The sequence below is a fragment of the Canis lupus genome, chromosome 29, assembly GCF_011100685.1.
Source record: "Canis lupus familiaris isolate Mischka breed German Shepherd chromosome 29, alternate assembly UU_Cfam_GSD_1.0, whole genome shotgun sequence".
NCBI classification, from domain to species: Eukaryota; Metazoa; Chordata; class Mammalia; order Carnivora; family Canidae; genus Canis; species Canis lupus.
The window spans coordinates 27,988,711-28,003,223 of NC_049250.1; the positions used below are offsets into that span (position 1 = coordinate 27,988,711).

Consider the following 14,513-nt stretch of genomic DNA (forward strand, 5'->3'; position numbering starts at 1 on the left):
AGGATCGCGTCCTGGGCCAAAGGCAGGCGCTAAACCACTGCGCCACCCAGGGATCCCCAAAAGCAAGTTTCACCACAATTTATAGAATCCAAATATACTCAGAGGGAGAGTATACACTGAATGAGCTAGACGTTTCTCCTCATCTTCAGTGTCAAAAAAATACAGTTGTCTGGTTTTCCAACCAGACATTTCAAAAAATAATGCTTAAGGCTGATTTCAAGGAGAGGCTTAAGATAGTCCTCAAAAGTGAGAATCAAATCATAGTAAAAGCCTTGACTTCCTACCGTTTGTTTTCAAATACGTGACTGGGCATTAAAAAGAATAAAGCAGGTCTCATACTGACCTGGAAGAATAACTAGGATGTATTTTTGCTCATCAAATATGTACTAAGTAGTTTCAATGTGCCAAGGACTAGTCTAGGCCCTTGAGAACCATCAGCAAGCAGAGAGGGTCCCTGTGTCTGAGGGATCATAGAGCACATATGCTAGTGGGAGCTAAATGAACAAGCTCTAGAATGGTGTGTGCAGTGTGATTCCTTCCTGAAAAGTGTTTATACAGTTATGTAGAAACAGAAAAGGTATGTATACATGTTTGTGCAAGGAAAAAAGGTCCAGATCATGGTACAGTGTTTGGTTTTCTTTCCATAATCATCCCCTGCTTCTGCAATTTAAGAAAGGTGCATTTAGAAATAAGTGACTCACAGTTCTGAGAGACCAAATCTGAATATTTGTTTTTAAGTAATTTATATAGAATGTTTAAGATTAAGATAATACTTTTAATCCTTAAAAAAAACATCTACAGTAATGATCAGATTTAGTTTAAAAAGAAATGAAATACTGGCTTTGCACAAACTGTAGAGAAGACTGGGCAGTGGATGGGAACTAGACAGCCCTTTCTAGTCACTTGTGATCCTAAGAGTTGATAATATTATCATTTTGAATATAATCTTGAAAATACTACAATTTACAAAATAATAAAGCTAATCATGGAAAAATGCCCACCTTCACTGAAATCAAAGCAATCAAAAAATAAAACCATGAATCATCAATAATGATCACCACGGCATCATCATCATCATAAAAATGTCTAATAACCGAGGACTGAACAAACAATATCTCATATGGTACATGCAAGAAACCATTAAACATAGTATTGAGGAAGAATATTTAATGACAGAGGAAAATATTTATGTTGTATTTGGTTAATTCTTTTTTTTTTATTTTTTTATTTATTTATGATAGTCACACAGAGAGAGAGAGAGAGAGGCAGAGACACAGGCAGAGGGAGAAGCAGGCTCCATGCACCGGGAGCCCGACATGGGATTCGATCCCGGGTCTCCAGGAATCGTGCCCTGGGCCAAAGGCAGGCACCAAACCGCTGCGCCACCCAGGGATCCCTGGTTAATTCTTACTTAAAGCATAATGATGTAGTTCCATTATGTATGTATGGCTTGTCTCTTGCTGGTAGGACCAATTTTTTTTTGCATTATTTTTTGTGCTTTCACAATGTTAATTTTCTGCAACAAAATTTATATTAAGTTTTGTTCAATTATAAAAGTATTTCAAAAAAACATTTCAGCAGCACAAAGTTCTCAAGTACTATTGCTTTTTAAATTATACATATCCTTTCAGCATTTAGCATCTACCATGCTACAACATACACTCAAAAACTTGCTTAAAAGTACATATCACCCATAATAATGTATAGTATAAAGTTATTAAAGCTCTTTAAGTATTTTTAGAAAGATAGAGTAATGAGAATAATTTACCCACAGCAAAGAAAATCAAGGTACCAAGTAAGACATCACTAAGATCCTATTCATCACTACTTGCCTTTAAGTTTTCAACCTTTTCTTCAAATGATTTGAAAGTTGGGGAGTTTCTATGGAGAGAAAGAAAAAGAGTTACAAACACAAAAACATTTCACAAATTTTGCAAACATCATTAATTGTATTCCTCTTCACCACGTTTCTCAGTGAGCCAAAGAGACAGATCTATTTAACTGTACATATGCGTTCAGGCACACACACAAATCGACATTATTAGGTAAGATGATCAATTTCTGTTCTAAGATTTCTACAACGACGCTTCCAGTTCCACAGACAGCCCATCTCAGACAAATGGGATAACAGACCTAGTCAAGTATGTGTATGAGGAGAGGGAACAAAACCAGGTAAAACATCAATTCGGTCACTTCTCCAGCCATCTAGTCATGATACTTTAATTTTGGTTAAGGTACTATACTCTAAAACTTGTGTTTAAATTCCCATGTTGCCTGACAAGAGAGCCCTACATGAATCCACATCGCCAAGCTGGACAAGCAGACCACATAAGATTCCATAATAGGGATCCTGGTTCTCAGGGAACAGCATTAGAGACGAGGAAAGAGAGACCAGAAGGGAGACACACAGAAATGTGATTTTGTCTACATAAAGCTACCCCATGAAAAGCCGCTCCCTTGCCTTCACATTCCTATATTAATTGAGAAGGATCACAGCACCTATGTCGTTCACAACTGGGTTTCCATAGCTTCTATACTATCCATCTGACCTCAAATATCCTTCCTATTACCTAGATGAAAAAGGTAAAGAAAGAACAAGGGTTTTCCTCCCTCCCACAGTGGTGATGCACAGCCAGTCCCAAGGGGTGGCCCCTCGGGTGCATCAGTAGCTCCTGGGAAGTTGCTGGCAATGCAAGTTCTCAGGTCCCACCCCAGGCCTACAGAAATCAGAAACCAGAGGTGGGGCCCAGCAAGCAGAGGGTTTTAACAAGCTCTACTTGTTACTAAAGGTGAAGCAAAGCATATACTGTTAGAAATTCTCTACCTCTCTAGAGTGGTTAAGTGGGGTAATGACATACTTAATAACATACACCACTTGCACGAATTTCCTGGTAAAAGGGGAGAGTAGAATTCAATCACATTGGACTCTAAACGGCACAATGGGATGTGAGAAGTGGAAATGGGGAGGATGGAAGAAAAGCAGAGTGTAACTAAAACTAATGTAGACAAATGTGGTGGGACACCTATATAGCTGGGGAAAAGCAGCTTTATTAGGAAGTGGTCACTTTTTCAATTAAGCAGATTGAAGATATGAAACAATTTAATAGGTTTACAAAATAAATTCGAGAATTCTTTTCTTTAAATCACAAATCTCTAACGGATCTCTTGAACCCATCTTAACATCATAGGAAGATGCAACTTAACATCATATGAAGAGCAACTAAACACCGATACAGTGTGGATGTGCAGCTTATTTAGAGCAGAACCCTAGTTCCCTATTGCAGAAATGTTCGAGTTAAACATCTAAATAAAGAACAAGAAAGCATAAGATCAACTACATTTTGTAAAAATATACTTTACCTCATAGCAGGCATGCTAATTGAATGTTGAATGGAGCGGATACTAAGGCAGCATTAAAAAGAGACAGACATGAAGTTAGTACAGTGATTAGACATTAGAAAACTTTGCTTTCTAGGGGCTTATTCTTTTGGCACCATGAAGACTTAATCTACTTTTTGAGGTGGAGGGGATCAAAGTTATTTCAACATAATTTACTTTTATTCATGAGCCTTTCTTTTAATTTAATATTTTCTTATTTTTTTTTTAGTTTGACTGATTGACTTATATAATCCCTACACCCAATGTGGGTTTGAGCTCATGGCCCCAAGATCAAGAGTCACATGTTCATTGATGAGCCAGCCAGGTGCCCCTTCATGAGCCAATGTAACCTATGTGGTAAATAGAGCTAATAATTCAGCCTTGCATTTTATAGCACTTTGAAAACCCTATCATCCTTTCACTTATATCTGCATCTAGCACCAAGGCTCAGAAGTTAGACAATTTACCCAAGGTTACAGCAGAATTGAGAATGGAACCTGGGTCTTCTGGACTCCTAATCAATGTTCACCACCTCCCCTCAAAAAACGAAGCACACACACAGGCACGCATGCATGCGCGCGCGCGCACACACACACACACACACACACGTGAGGCTAGTGAAAGGCTCCAGCAGCTGCCTTTCTCCCACATATTTGTGACCAGACCAAAATAAATCACCTATTTGACAACTTTAAGTGAGATTTACAGATCACTCCTTAGTAGTAGTACAATTTTCTAGTAAGAGGTGCTTGTACTTCATCCTAATTGTTCCTAATGGTCATTCAAATCACATTTGGCCCTTTGTTTTACTAGGACCAACTACTCCAGGGCAATGCAGTTGACTGATCCATTCAGGTTCAAGGTTATCTACTCTCAGCCATCTCCCATAGAGACCACCTCGCAAGATGAAAGTACTTTAATCTAGAGGCTCACAAAGTCACTATAAATTGCTGATATGGTTACTGTGCTTAAAATATTCTGATCACTGACACAGTTTTTTTGATAGGAAATCTCTCCTTCAGTTATGCTGGACAGTCCAAAGTATTCTCTATATATTTGAATATTGTGTGATTTAGTTTTCTTAAAAACTCCATTGTTACAAATGACAATGTGTTTCAAGAGAAGCTCCCCAAATCTAGTTCACACTAATATGTAATGACATGAAGTATGATCTTGATGGGAATCAAAATAGGCTGGCAGTTCACATAGGCAAGATAGTAAAATATGTAGACATCTTTGTACTTGAGGTACCTAACACAGGAAAATATCCATATTCCTCACCATTCTCTCTATACTATAACCTCAGGTAGATAACCTCAGGTATAAGACTATATTCCAGGAGGGATTTGTTCATTCTTTTCCTGCTTGATCTATTGCAGTGGGCTGGATCCATATTTGAAGGACAGAGATTAATTAAAATCCTCCTTTTTAGTTTATAATACTAATTGTATTAATTACAATAGTTTATAATAGTTTAGACTCTTCTAAAGAAGCTGTTTGCATAATCACATTTCCACAGCCACTTTCCATCATCATCAACAATGCTAACTGGATCAGGAGAGCTCTACCCCACCGCAACTAACCTGGTGATCTACAAATTGGACTGAATGAAAAGGAAAAAAGATCATTAAGAATGAAAAGAGAAAAAAAAAGAGGACAATTAAGATGGGAATTCATAATTAGGACATTAAGCCACTGGTCAGTTAGTGGCTAGGTGCATGAGCTAAAAGGTAATGTAGGCTTAGATGCTGAGGAAGACCTTTTTGGGACCAGGAAGGGTAAGCTGCAAGAATGCAGAGGAAGCCAGTTCCCAAAGAAAGGACTGAACATAAGCAGAGAGAGACGTAGAGGAAAGGAGGCAGAGAGAACCATGCAGGGGAGAGAACAGAAATGGAGAAGAAGGGTGGTTTCCTTAGCTTCGGGAAGTGACCTTGATTTCTACCAGCTTTCCAATCAGCAGGGCTAGTCTGGGTGGATCCAGGGCTTGCTTCCTTTCTCCTCTCTTTGGATCCCAAAAAAACTCTTTTTCTGTGTAATACATGCCCATTCCTAGGTCAGGTAATTTACATAATATTTTTGTTCCTTATAACCAAGACTCTTCATTAGGACATTCGTTTTGGCAGAAATGACCAAATTCTGGCAAAAGAATGGAGAATGATGGCTGAATGTGTGATAAAATGCTTGTTCATGGGACTCACAGATTGAATTCAACAGTATCAACAAAATGAGGAAATAAGTGAAGAAAGTACAAATTTCTAGCCACTATCCCTAAGCACCCACATAAAACCTCATTCCTTCCAACAGCCATTTGGGGAGTTCTGTGCCCCTTGAACCAGCATACAGGCCAGTTAAGAGGGAACAGGTCAAAGGCAAAGTGGAAGACACCATCATAAAATGAATTCTAAATGCATCAACTAGACTGTCGTAAATTTAACATCTGGGGAGCAAATTACTTCAGGATTACTCTATGTAAGAAATAAGCTCCGGGGTCATAAAAATTGAAAAACTAAACTGTAACCATCACCTGAAATTATCAAGGGGTGGAGAATGGAAACAGGAAGCCAGTGGAGAGCTATGCATGAATCTAATCAAGGGGGCTCCCCTGATCGGGTAAGAGATAGATGGTAGTGGACCATCAGTGCAAGGAGAGGTCAGGAAGAAAGGGGAAACCGACAAATAAGGTCAGCAGTCAGGAGAAAGCAGTAATATTGGAAATACAGATAATTTTTTAAATGTTTGATTTTTACAGCATTACTACAGTAAAGGACTACCAATATGCTTCCAAAAAAATCAAGTCAGAAGTTGATAATTTGGGGCACTTTTGGGGCACCTCCCAGGCCCCAGTGATTTCTGCAATGTGATTTAAAGAAGAATGTTAAAAATGATCACTCGGAGAAATCTAAGAAACAATGTAGCAAGTCAAGTCCTTTAAGGGGGCACCTGGGTGGCTCGGTGGTTGAGCATCTGCCTTTTGCTCAGGTTGTGATCCTGGGGTCCTGGGATCAAGTCCCTGCATCGGGCTCCCTGCATAGAGCCTGCTTCTCCCTCTGCCTGTGTCTCTGCCTCTCTCTGTGTGTCTCTCACGAATAAATAAATAAAATATTTTTTAAAAAATACCATAATAAAAAATAAATAAAGTCCTTTAGGGCCTTCAAAGGATCCTAAAGTCCTTTACAGGATCATGACATAATCACACTTGCTACTGTTAAACTTCAATTAGCAGCCGAGACAAAGTGAAGAATACACACACTAAATGTTTATGTGGGAATAGATAAGGAAAAGCAAGGAAGTGGTAACAATAAGGTGTTTACTTTGTGATGAATCACTGACTTGAATTTGATTGTGAATGCTTCTATAGGTTTCATATTTCCCAATAAGATTAAAAATGTACTCACTGAACAGAGAATGAAATCAAATTAATACAAATTCTCAAAAAGTACAGGTCTCGGGCAGCCCCGGTGGCCCAGTGGTTTAGTGCCGCCTTCAGCCCAGGGTGTGATCCTGGAGACCCAGGATCGAGTCCCTGCATCGGGCTCCCTGCACAGAACCTGCTTCTCCCTCTGCCTGCCTGCCTCTCTCTCTCTCTCTCATGAATAAATAAATAAAATCTTAAAAAAAAAAAAAAAAAAGTACAGGTCTCCCTGCTTTTGAGATAGCCATTTTAGTAGGGAGACAAGGAGTACCTAGCAATTTCTAGTCCATTCAGGTATTTGAACTTCTCCGCAAAATCCGTATTTAGGTGAAATTCAATTTTGTTGGTGGCTAGTTTTGTAACTCAACTATAGGGCGGCTGTTCTCACACTTCTAGCTTCCCTATGGAAAGTTACACAAAGCTTCACCTTGCCTCAACTTACATAACATCTCCGATTCCACTGAAGTTCAAATAGAATATGGGAAACTCCGGAAAGAAAAAGCCATGCTGCTGCTGGACCAGAACCGTCTAATAGTCACACTGTGAGGATTCATTAGCAATACAGCAAATTTTGTTAAAATTTTCCCAGCTTGGTTTGTAACTCTTAAATATGGTATCAAAAGTAGGAATACAAGTCTGGGTTCCTCAAAACACTGACCAAAAAAGAAACCACATGCCAACCAGATTCTCACTAAATGCTTCTCGATCTTACACTTACTTTAGAGAAGTTCATCTTTTAAGAAGCTGAATTGATTTTTAAATATTTTTCTTGTTTCTTTCACAGTTACTTGATCTCTTTACCTCTCTAATCACAATAATGGAGAAGGCACAGAGGGAGGAAGGAGGAAGGAAAGGAGGAGGAGGTGGTACACGGAGAAAGGAGGGGAAGAGCTAATGGTTAACCTGCCTACTGAGTGTCAGGCATGCTATCTGTGCATCATTATTCCATTTTGCCCTCACAGTAATTTCTTGTAGGTGAGAAACCAAAGTAACTGCTGGGCAGTGCCTAGAGGGGCATATTCTTTAACTATAACTGCTTTGGGGGTGGTGAGGAGGCGCAAAACAATGCAGAGAAACAGAATTTAGGCTCCAGAAATAGTGTTGCTTAGGTTCAAATTTTGGCCATAGCCCCTTAGCTGTGTGACCTTGGGGAAGTCACTTAATCTCTCTGTGGCTGTTTCTTCATCTGTACAATCAAAAAAAAAAAAAAAAGGCACCTACTTCAGAGTAACTACAGAGCCTTGCCTGGAAGGCAATTATTCACCATTATTAGTACTAGGGATATTTTTAATGGAAACATACATTAACATTTAATTTACATTAGATTATATTCTTTAAAACTGTCATATTGCACCCAGTTTGTTTATTTCAGTTGGTAACTTGAACCACACAGTCTAGACCAGGGGCTGGCACAGGGTTAGCATTCAATAAATACTTCTGAATGAAAGAATGAATGGATGAACAACTGTGGTAACTATAATTAGGAAATATGGGCATGAAAGGTAGAAAAGTTCAATAAAGCTTTCCGAATTCAAATCAAGAAGTACTCTCTGAAAGAAAAGACATCACTTTTTTTCCTCATTAAGTGGTAGAAATTTGCATCAAGACAGAATGGTCTGGAGTAACTTTAATGAGCCCAAAACAAAAATATCCAGAGGGTTATATAAAGAAGTATACATATAAAGAGGAGAAATTTCCTTTGGAAATAAAAGCAAAGTTAATGAGCCCTTCCTCCTAAATATATCAAAAGTATCTGACCAATGAAGCTGCTGTGTTATTTTACTATGCTTTAACACTAAAACTGATGTTTAACCCTGGCACCAAGGAAAATGAGAAAGCTCCTTCAAAGTTTCTCTCAAAAAATTAAAGGCATGAGTCAATACTCAGCATGTATGTGTAGAAAATAAGCAAAGAGGGAGAGGTGGATATGAACACACCACCTGGGGGTAGGGGGAAGCTGGCTGCCCCTACTGGGCCTCTCAGGACAGTTCACATTACCATGTCCCACGTCTGGCCCTCAGACACCTAATTCTCAGGGCATTAAAACCAGATCTCGGGGGATCCCTGGGTGGCTCAGCGGTTTGGCGCCTGCCTTTGGCCCAGGGTGTGATCTGGAGTCCCAGGATCGAGTCCCACGTCGGGCTCCCGGCATGGAGCCTGCTTCTCCCTCCTCCTGTGTCTCTGCCTCTCTCTCTCTCTCACTCTATCATAAATGAATAAATAAATAAATATTTTAAAAAATAAAATAAAATAAAACCAGATCTCTGGGACACCTGGGTGGCTCAGTGGTTGAGCGTCTACCTTTGGCTCAAGTTGCATTGAATCTTGCATTGGGCTCCCTGCAGGGAGCCTGCTTCTCCCACTGCCTATGTCTCTACCTCTCGCTGTGTGTCTCTCATGAATAAGTAAATAAAATCTTAAAAAAATAAAAACAGATCTCTGTCTCTCGTCTCTTCTGCTTCCTCCTTCTTACCCACCCACTTGAGGTGTAAGACAAATATCTAAATCCCAAGTGCCTATTTATTAATTGACAATGTGACATGAAAACTGTGGCTGCATCTAACAATTCACGTCAGCAAATCATCCACAATCCTGTCAGAGAGTGAAATCATCGCCTCAAGCTTGCTGGGTTAGCATGGACTCTGTAAAACAAAAGGTAGTTGACAGGATTAACCAACTATTTCAAGGACGTGGCTAAAGAGACCTCTTGCCCATCTCCCAGGAGCAAAGGCCTGGCTGGGAATGAAACCCTCAAAATCTATGCTCTAAGCTCCCTCTCCTTGAACAGTTTTTGGGGCCAGTACCAGCTCCCTTGAGTCACTGATCTTAGAGGTGTGGTCTTTCTTTATGTACATTTTCTATTATGTATGTTTTTATGTGTTTCTATTATATATGTTTTCATATATTTGTATAATATATGAGCACATTAAATCTGATGACGATCAGGGCTTCTTGGCCTGGAAATGACTTAAGTGACTTCAGTCAACTTTTAATCTGTAAGAATTATAAAATTTAGCTTTCGGAAGATGATCTCCTGTCTCTAATTTCCAAGTTCTCATCAAAAGTCTTACTTTAACCTCCATGTATCAATACATATTATTAATCCTGGAGGACAGTAGGAAGAAAGGCAGGCAGGGTCAAGGGGCCCTGTCCTAAAAGGATTATCCTACACCATCCTGGAAGGAGCCCTCCACACCCTTTCCCACATAACAACTCCCTGATAGGTAGATGAGTGTGTGGACAAAATCCTGATTGGGTGACAGGCACGTGGAGGGCTAATCAGATTAAAACAGCCCACTAACATTCTCACCAACGTTCTTGTAAAAACCCCTAGACTTAGAAACTCCCAGGGCAGGGATCCCTGGGTGGCGCAGCGGTTTGGCGCCTGCCTTTGGCCCAGGGCGCAATCCTGGAGACCCGGGATCGAATCCCACGTCAGGCTCCCGGTGCATGGAGCCTGCTTCTCCCTCTGCCTATGTCTCTGCCTCTCTCTTTCTCTCTCTCTGTGTGACTATCATAAAAAAAAAAAAAAAAAAAACTCCCAGGGCATCCCTCTTAGGTCCCCTCCCTCTTCTTCAGGAACTTTGTCCTATCCCTCAATACACGCTGCCCACCACTCTTATTCTTCAAAGCAGTATGAACGAATCATGGATGCTAAAGAAAAAGAAATCCTGAACGTTATTAGAAGCAGGACTTAAAAAAAAAAAAAAAAAGCAGGACTAAAAGTGGTAGAGTATAATCTCAATTACATATTTTTTAAATATTTCTTTATTTTAGATGAGGAGGGGCAGAGGGAGAGCATCCTCTAGCAGACTCCCCACTGAGCCTGGAGCCCAACACAGGGCTCAATCCCGGGACCCATGAGATGATGACCAGAGCCTAAGCCAGGAGTCAGACGCTTAACCAACTGAGCCAACCAGGCGCCCCTCAGTGATATTTTTTAAATGAATAAAATGAAAAAAGGGACTAAGGAACTAGAAAAAGGGTGGCAATACTCAATCTGTCCCTGGCCAATTAATAAGACATTTGCTTAATCTTCTTAAACACATAGAGAATAGGGACACATACTAATGAGTCATTCCTCTATAGCACTTACATAAATATTCTTGCATTTTTGTTTATATCACATCTAAAACTGTTTTATATAATCCAGTGTTAACAGGGCTCTTCCACCTTAACTTGTTCCTAGTCCCTGCTTCTTTCCCCCACTCCATCCACTCAAAGATTTTTAAGGTCTTTCCGTACAAGAAGCAGATCTGTTTTATGGTTCTATTCTTTGGACCTGCCCACAAAGTGCAGTCTAATGTTAGCAGGATGGATTATGAGACTGAATACCTGTTCACACACAACTCACAGACAACCTTAGATAAAATGGTCTTAATTAACAGTTGCCTAGATCACTTAGGACGTTTTTTTTTTTTTTTAAATACACTTTTTTTTTTTAATTTTTATTTATTTATGATAGTCATACAGAGAGAGAGAGAGAGAGGCAGAGACACAGGCAGAGGGAGAAGCAGGCTCCATGCACCGGGAGCCCGACGTGGGATTCGATCCCGGGTGTCCAGGATCGCGCCCTGGGCCAAAGGCAGGCGCCAAACCGCTGCGCCACCCAGGGATCCCACTTAGGACGTTTTTAATTGAATACCAAAGATACAGTATCACCTCCTATTAGTGATTTTTTTTTTTTTAAAGCACAGGTTTAACTTTAAATAATTCAGCTTTTAGAGTTGACACATCCCTATGATTTACTCTGACTTCCAGGGCCAAGTGTCAGTAGGGCAGAAAGACCTCAGCTCTAAGTACATATTCCCTTACTTAAGAAGACAGACTACCACAAATGACTGCTTGAGAAGACAATCTGCCTTCATAGGAACAGGTGTGGAGACTACCAATGCTGTCTTTCCTGCTTATACTCTAAAGACCTTGCTCCAACTTCATTTTCTCAACTAATTGGATACACAGTCTGTATGGGAGACAGAGAAGAGGTTTGTTCAACATCACAAAGATTCCTTCTTCTCTAAGGCATGGTTTGGACTGACATCTTTTTAATGTGCTTGTTTTTTAGCCTAAGAGATTATTTTTCTTTTGCAACCATGAAATTTCTTTACATGTACACTTAAAGAATATAATGTATAGAGAAATTAAAGGATAGTAAAAACTATACGCTAACAAAGCAAGTAGTGAAAAGTGCAGAGTAATGGTATATTTTACTTTATGTATATTTTACCACAATAAAAAAAAATATCCAGAGTAACCTGTATAAGATGGGAGACTAACATCACGAGGCGGGACATATGCAGTCTATTACAGATACATAATGAGACCCAGGTGAAGAATTCCAACATCCTGACAAAAGCACCAAAGAAATTAAAGCATCAAAAACAAACAAAGTCAGACATTAAAAGGGAGGAATTCTGTATGCCATGGTTAAGCTGCTTCTTTTTCCCAAAAAAAAAAAAAAAAAAAAAAAAAGTAAGAAACATCAAAATCATTTCCATATCCCTAAACCACAATGTCAAATTATTCTTTTAATTTATCCATTACCCCGGGTATACGAGAAATCCTCCCTTAGAAATAGGTATGCACTAGAGAAAGATATTCCAGATGCAAGAAAAGTATGTAGTGGACAAACACAATCATCCAACGTGGCATAATAATCTAATTAAGCACACTTGTCTTAGACACCACCGGCTAAGCTGCAGGGATGGTTCAAGCTCTCCTTACCTAAAGGAATGTGAAAAGGCTTGCAATCTGCAAGAAGCCGCAGTAAGCATTAAAAAAGAAAGGAAGTTCTGGTAAATCTAAAACAATGAAATTACCTGTTTAAAAGTTGTGTAAGGTTTTAACTGGACTTCCAAAGCGCTATACAGTCAAGTTGGCAAAAAAAGAAATGAGAACACCTACGAGATGTCTATAAACTGTCAGAAGAATCCAAGTAAGCTATGTTTATTACACAATGCTTAGAATGATGATAGTCCAAATATAATAAGCAAGTCATTTTTTTTTTGGTACAATGTATAATACATTTGATTGCCAAACTTATTCAACCAACAAAATTCTGGTTGTAAAAGCTACATTCCCCACAAATGAAAAACACAAAGTCATGCAATCTGAGGGTTTTGTTGGTAAAACAAAATAACTTTCATGCCAACAGAAGCACAGAAAATTTAAACCATGTTTCTCACTTTCAGCGCTATTCTAATCAACATAGGGGAGGAGGGCAGGGGAGACACACAGAAGCACCGTGAAGTGGTTTTATCAAAATTGCCACAAAAACTCTGCAGACTAATCTAAAATATAAATGCAAAATAAAAAGCAAAGCTCAATATCAAGATTTGGGCCTAAGCATGAATGTAGAGAGAGCTTACAAATGAGTACAAGTCAGTACACAGATGGGCATGTTGTAATCACACCACGGTTTGATGTAACCACAATGTAACACACAGAGCTGAAGGCAGGTCTTGGCCCCAGCGTGCAGTCAATGCTCCTGGACGTGTCCCCAGTAGGATCACAGGCTCAGCCCCCAACCACAAACTTGCAACTGCGAGAGATATACTTACCCTGCATGACCAGGAAGGACTAGAAGGATAGAAGTGCACAACCAGAATTTTCCAGCAACTTTAAATGTATTCATAAGATGATTATTTTGAACGCTATGTCTGAAAGTCAGAAAGCTACCCCTAAGATACTTTAGGCAATATTTCCCCTCTCCTGTTTTGAAGGAGTGGGCTCCCCTCAGTTGAAAAGAATCCGGCATCATCCACAGCCAAAGTCAGGAAACCAATGCAACCACAACATAACTTTAATTTGCCTCAGCTACTTAATGAGCAAGGAGAAATGAGGACATACTTTACGTCTTCCAGCTTTTTGGTGATGACTGATCCAACAGAGGAGAAAGCAGCTGACGCCTTCTGCCCAGCTTGAGATAAGGTTTCGGAAGTCTTTTTGTATCTACATTAAATTATAAAAGAACAGAACAAAGAAAAGTTAAGCTAACCTTTTCTAATAGTTATTTAAAGCATAATCACCACCTCTTGGAGAGCTCTCGAAAATTAAAATGATTTTGTTTTCAGAACATCCAATCTGCTTCACAACCACCAGGTTGGCATCATCACTTCACCTGATGCTTACCCCCTCATTCAGGCACGATCTTCTGCAGAGGCCTAGAAAGGCAGGACCAAGGAAATCAGGGTGAGGGGCAAACAATCATGAAGAAAAGATGAAAATGAGCCAGAGGCTGAAAGAAATTATACCTCTTCTTCTTCTCCACCAAAGCCAAACAAGACAAAAATGAAATCAAATTCTTCACGTGCCTTTTATAACTTAATCTCCTAAAAAGGGACCAGAAGCAAGGTAAGGCCCACATGTACTTTATTATTCAAATAAATTGTATGGGCTATAAAGAATTTTTTTTTAATTTCGCATGTCTGCAGAGCTACCAAATAAGGACTTGTAGACTCTCAGCAGAGTATGTAAAAGGTGTGACACTCAAGATAACTTTAGTGTGGTATTTGCTATAACATAAATCTACCATTTACCACCTCCCTCTTCCCATCTACCCACGGATTAGTGAAGGGAAAATAAAAATAAGCGAATATGATAATAGCTACCAAGAGGTTAAGATCCCCACATTACAGAAAGGAAGGCTCAGGCATTTTTAGTTATCCCATCAAGATGAAATATTAAAAACAAAAAATGTATGGTGATATACAGTCAAAGGATA

The 14,513-nt window shown here is 39.5% G+C and overlaps 1 protein-coding gene across 9 annotated transcripts in view; it reads right to left on the minus strand.

The window, feature by feature from the left end:
• The window catches only part of TPD52 (tumor protein D52), a 108,671-nt gene that overhangs the window by 5,161 nt on the left and 88,997 nt on the right, over window positions 1-14,513 (minus strand). For 3 of the 9 annotated variants that reach the window (XM_038579588.1, XM_038579587.1, XM_038579580.1), the window contains exons 4-7: window positions 13,640-13,741; window positions 12,515-12,541; window positions 3,361-3,402; window positions 1,833-1,881 (exon numbers count right to left, since the gene is read on the minus strand). In XM_038579588.1, the coding sequence (XP_038435516.1) occupies window positions 1,833-1,881; window positions 3,361-3,402; window positions 12,515-12,541; window positions 13,640-13,741 (220 nt within the window). Of the gene's footprint in view, window positions 1-1,414; window positions 1,517-1,832; window positions 1,882-3,360; window positions 3,403-12,514; window positions 12,542-13,639; window positions 13,742-14,513 lie in introns of those variants that run through there. The other 6 variants (XM_038579583.1, XM_038579581.1, XM_038579584.1 and 3 more) reach the window with 6 other exon arrangements.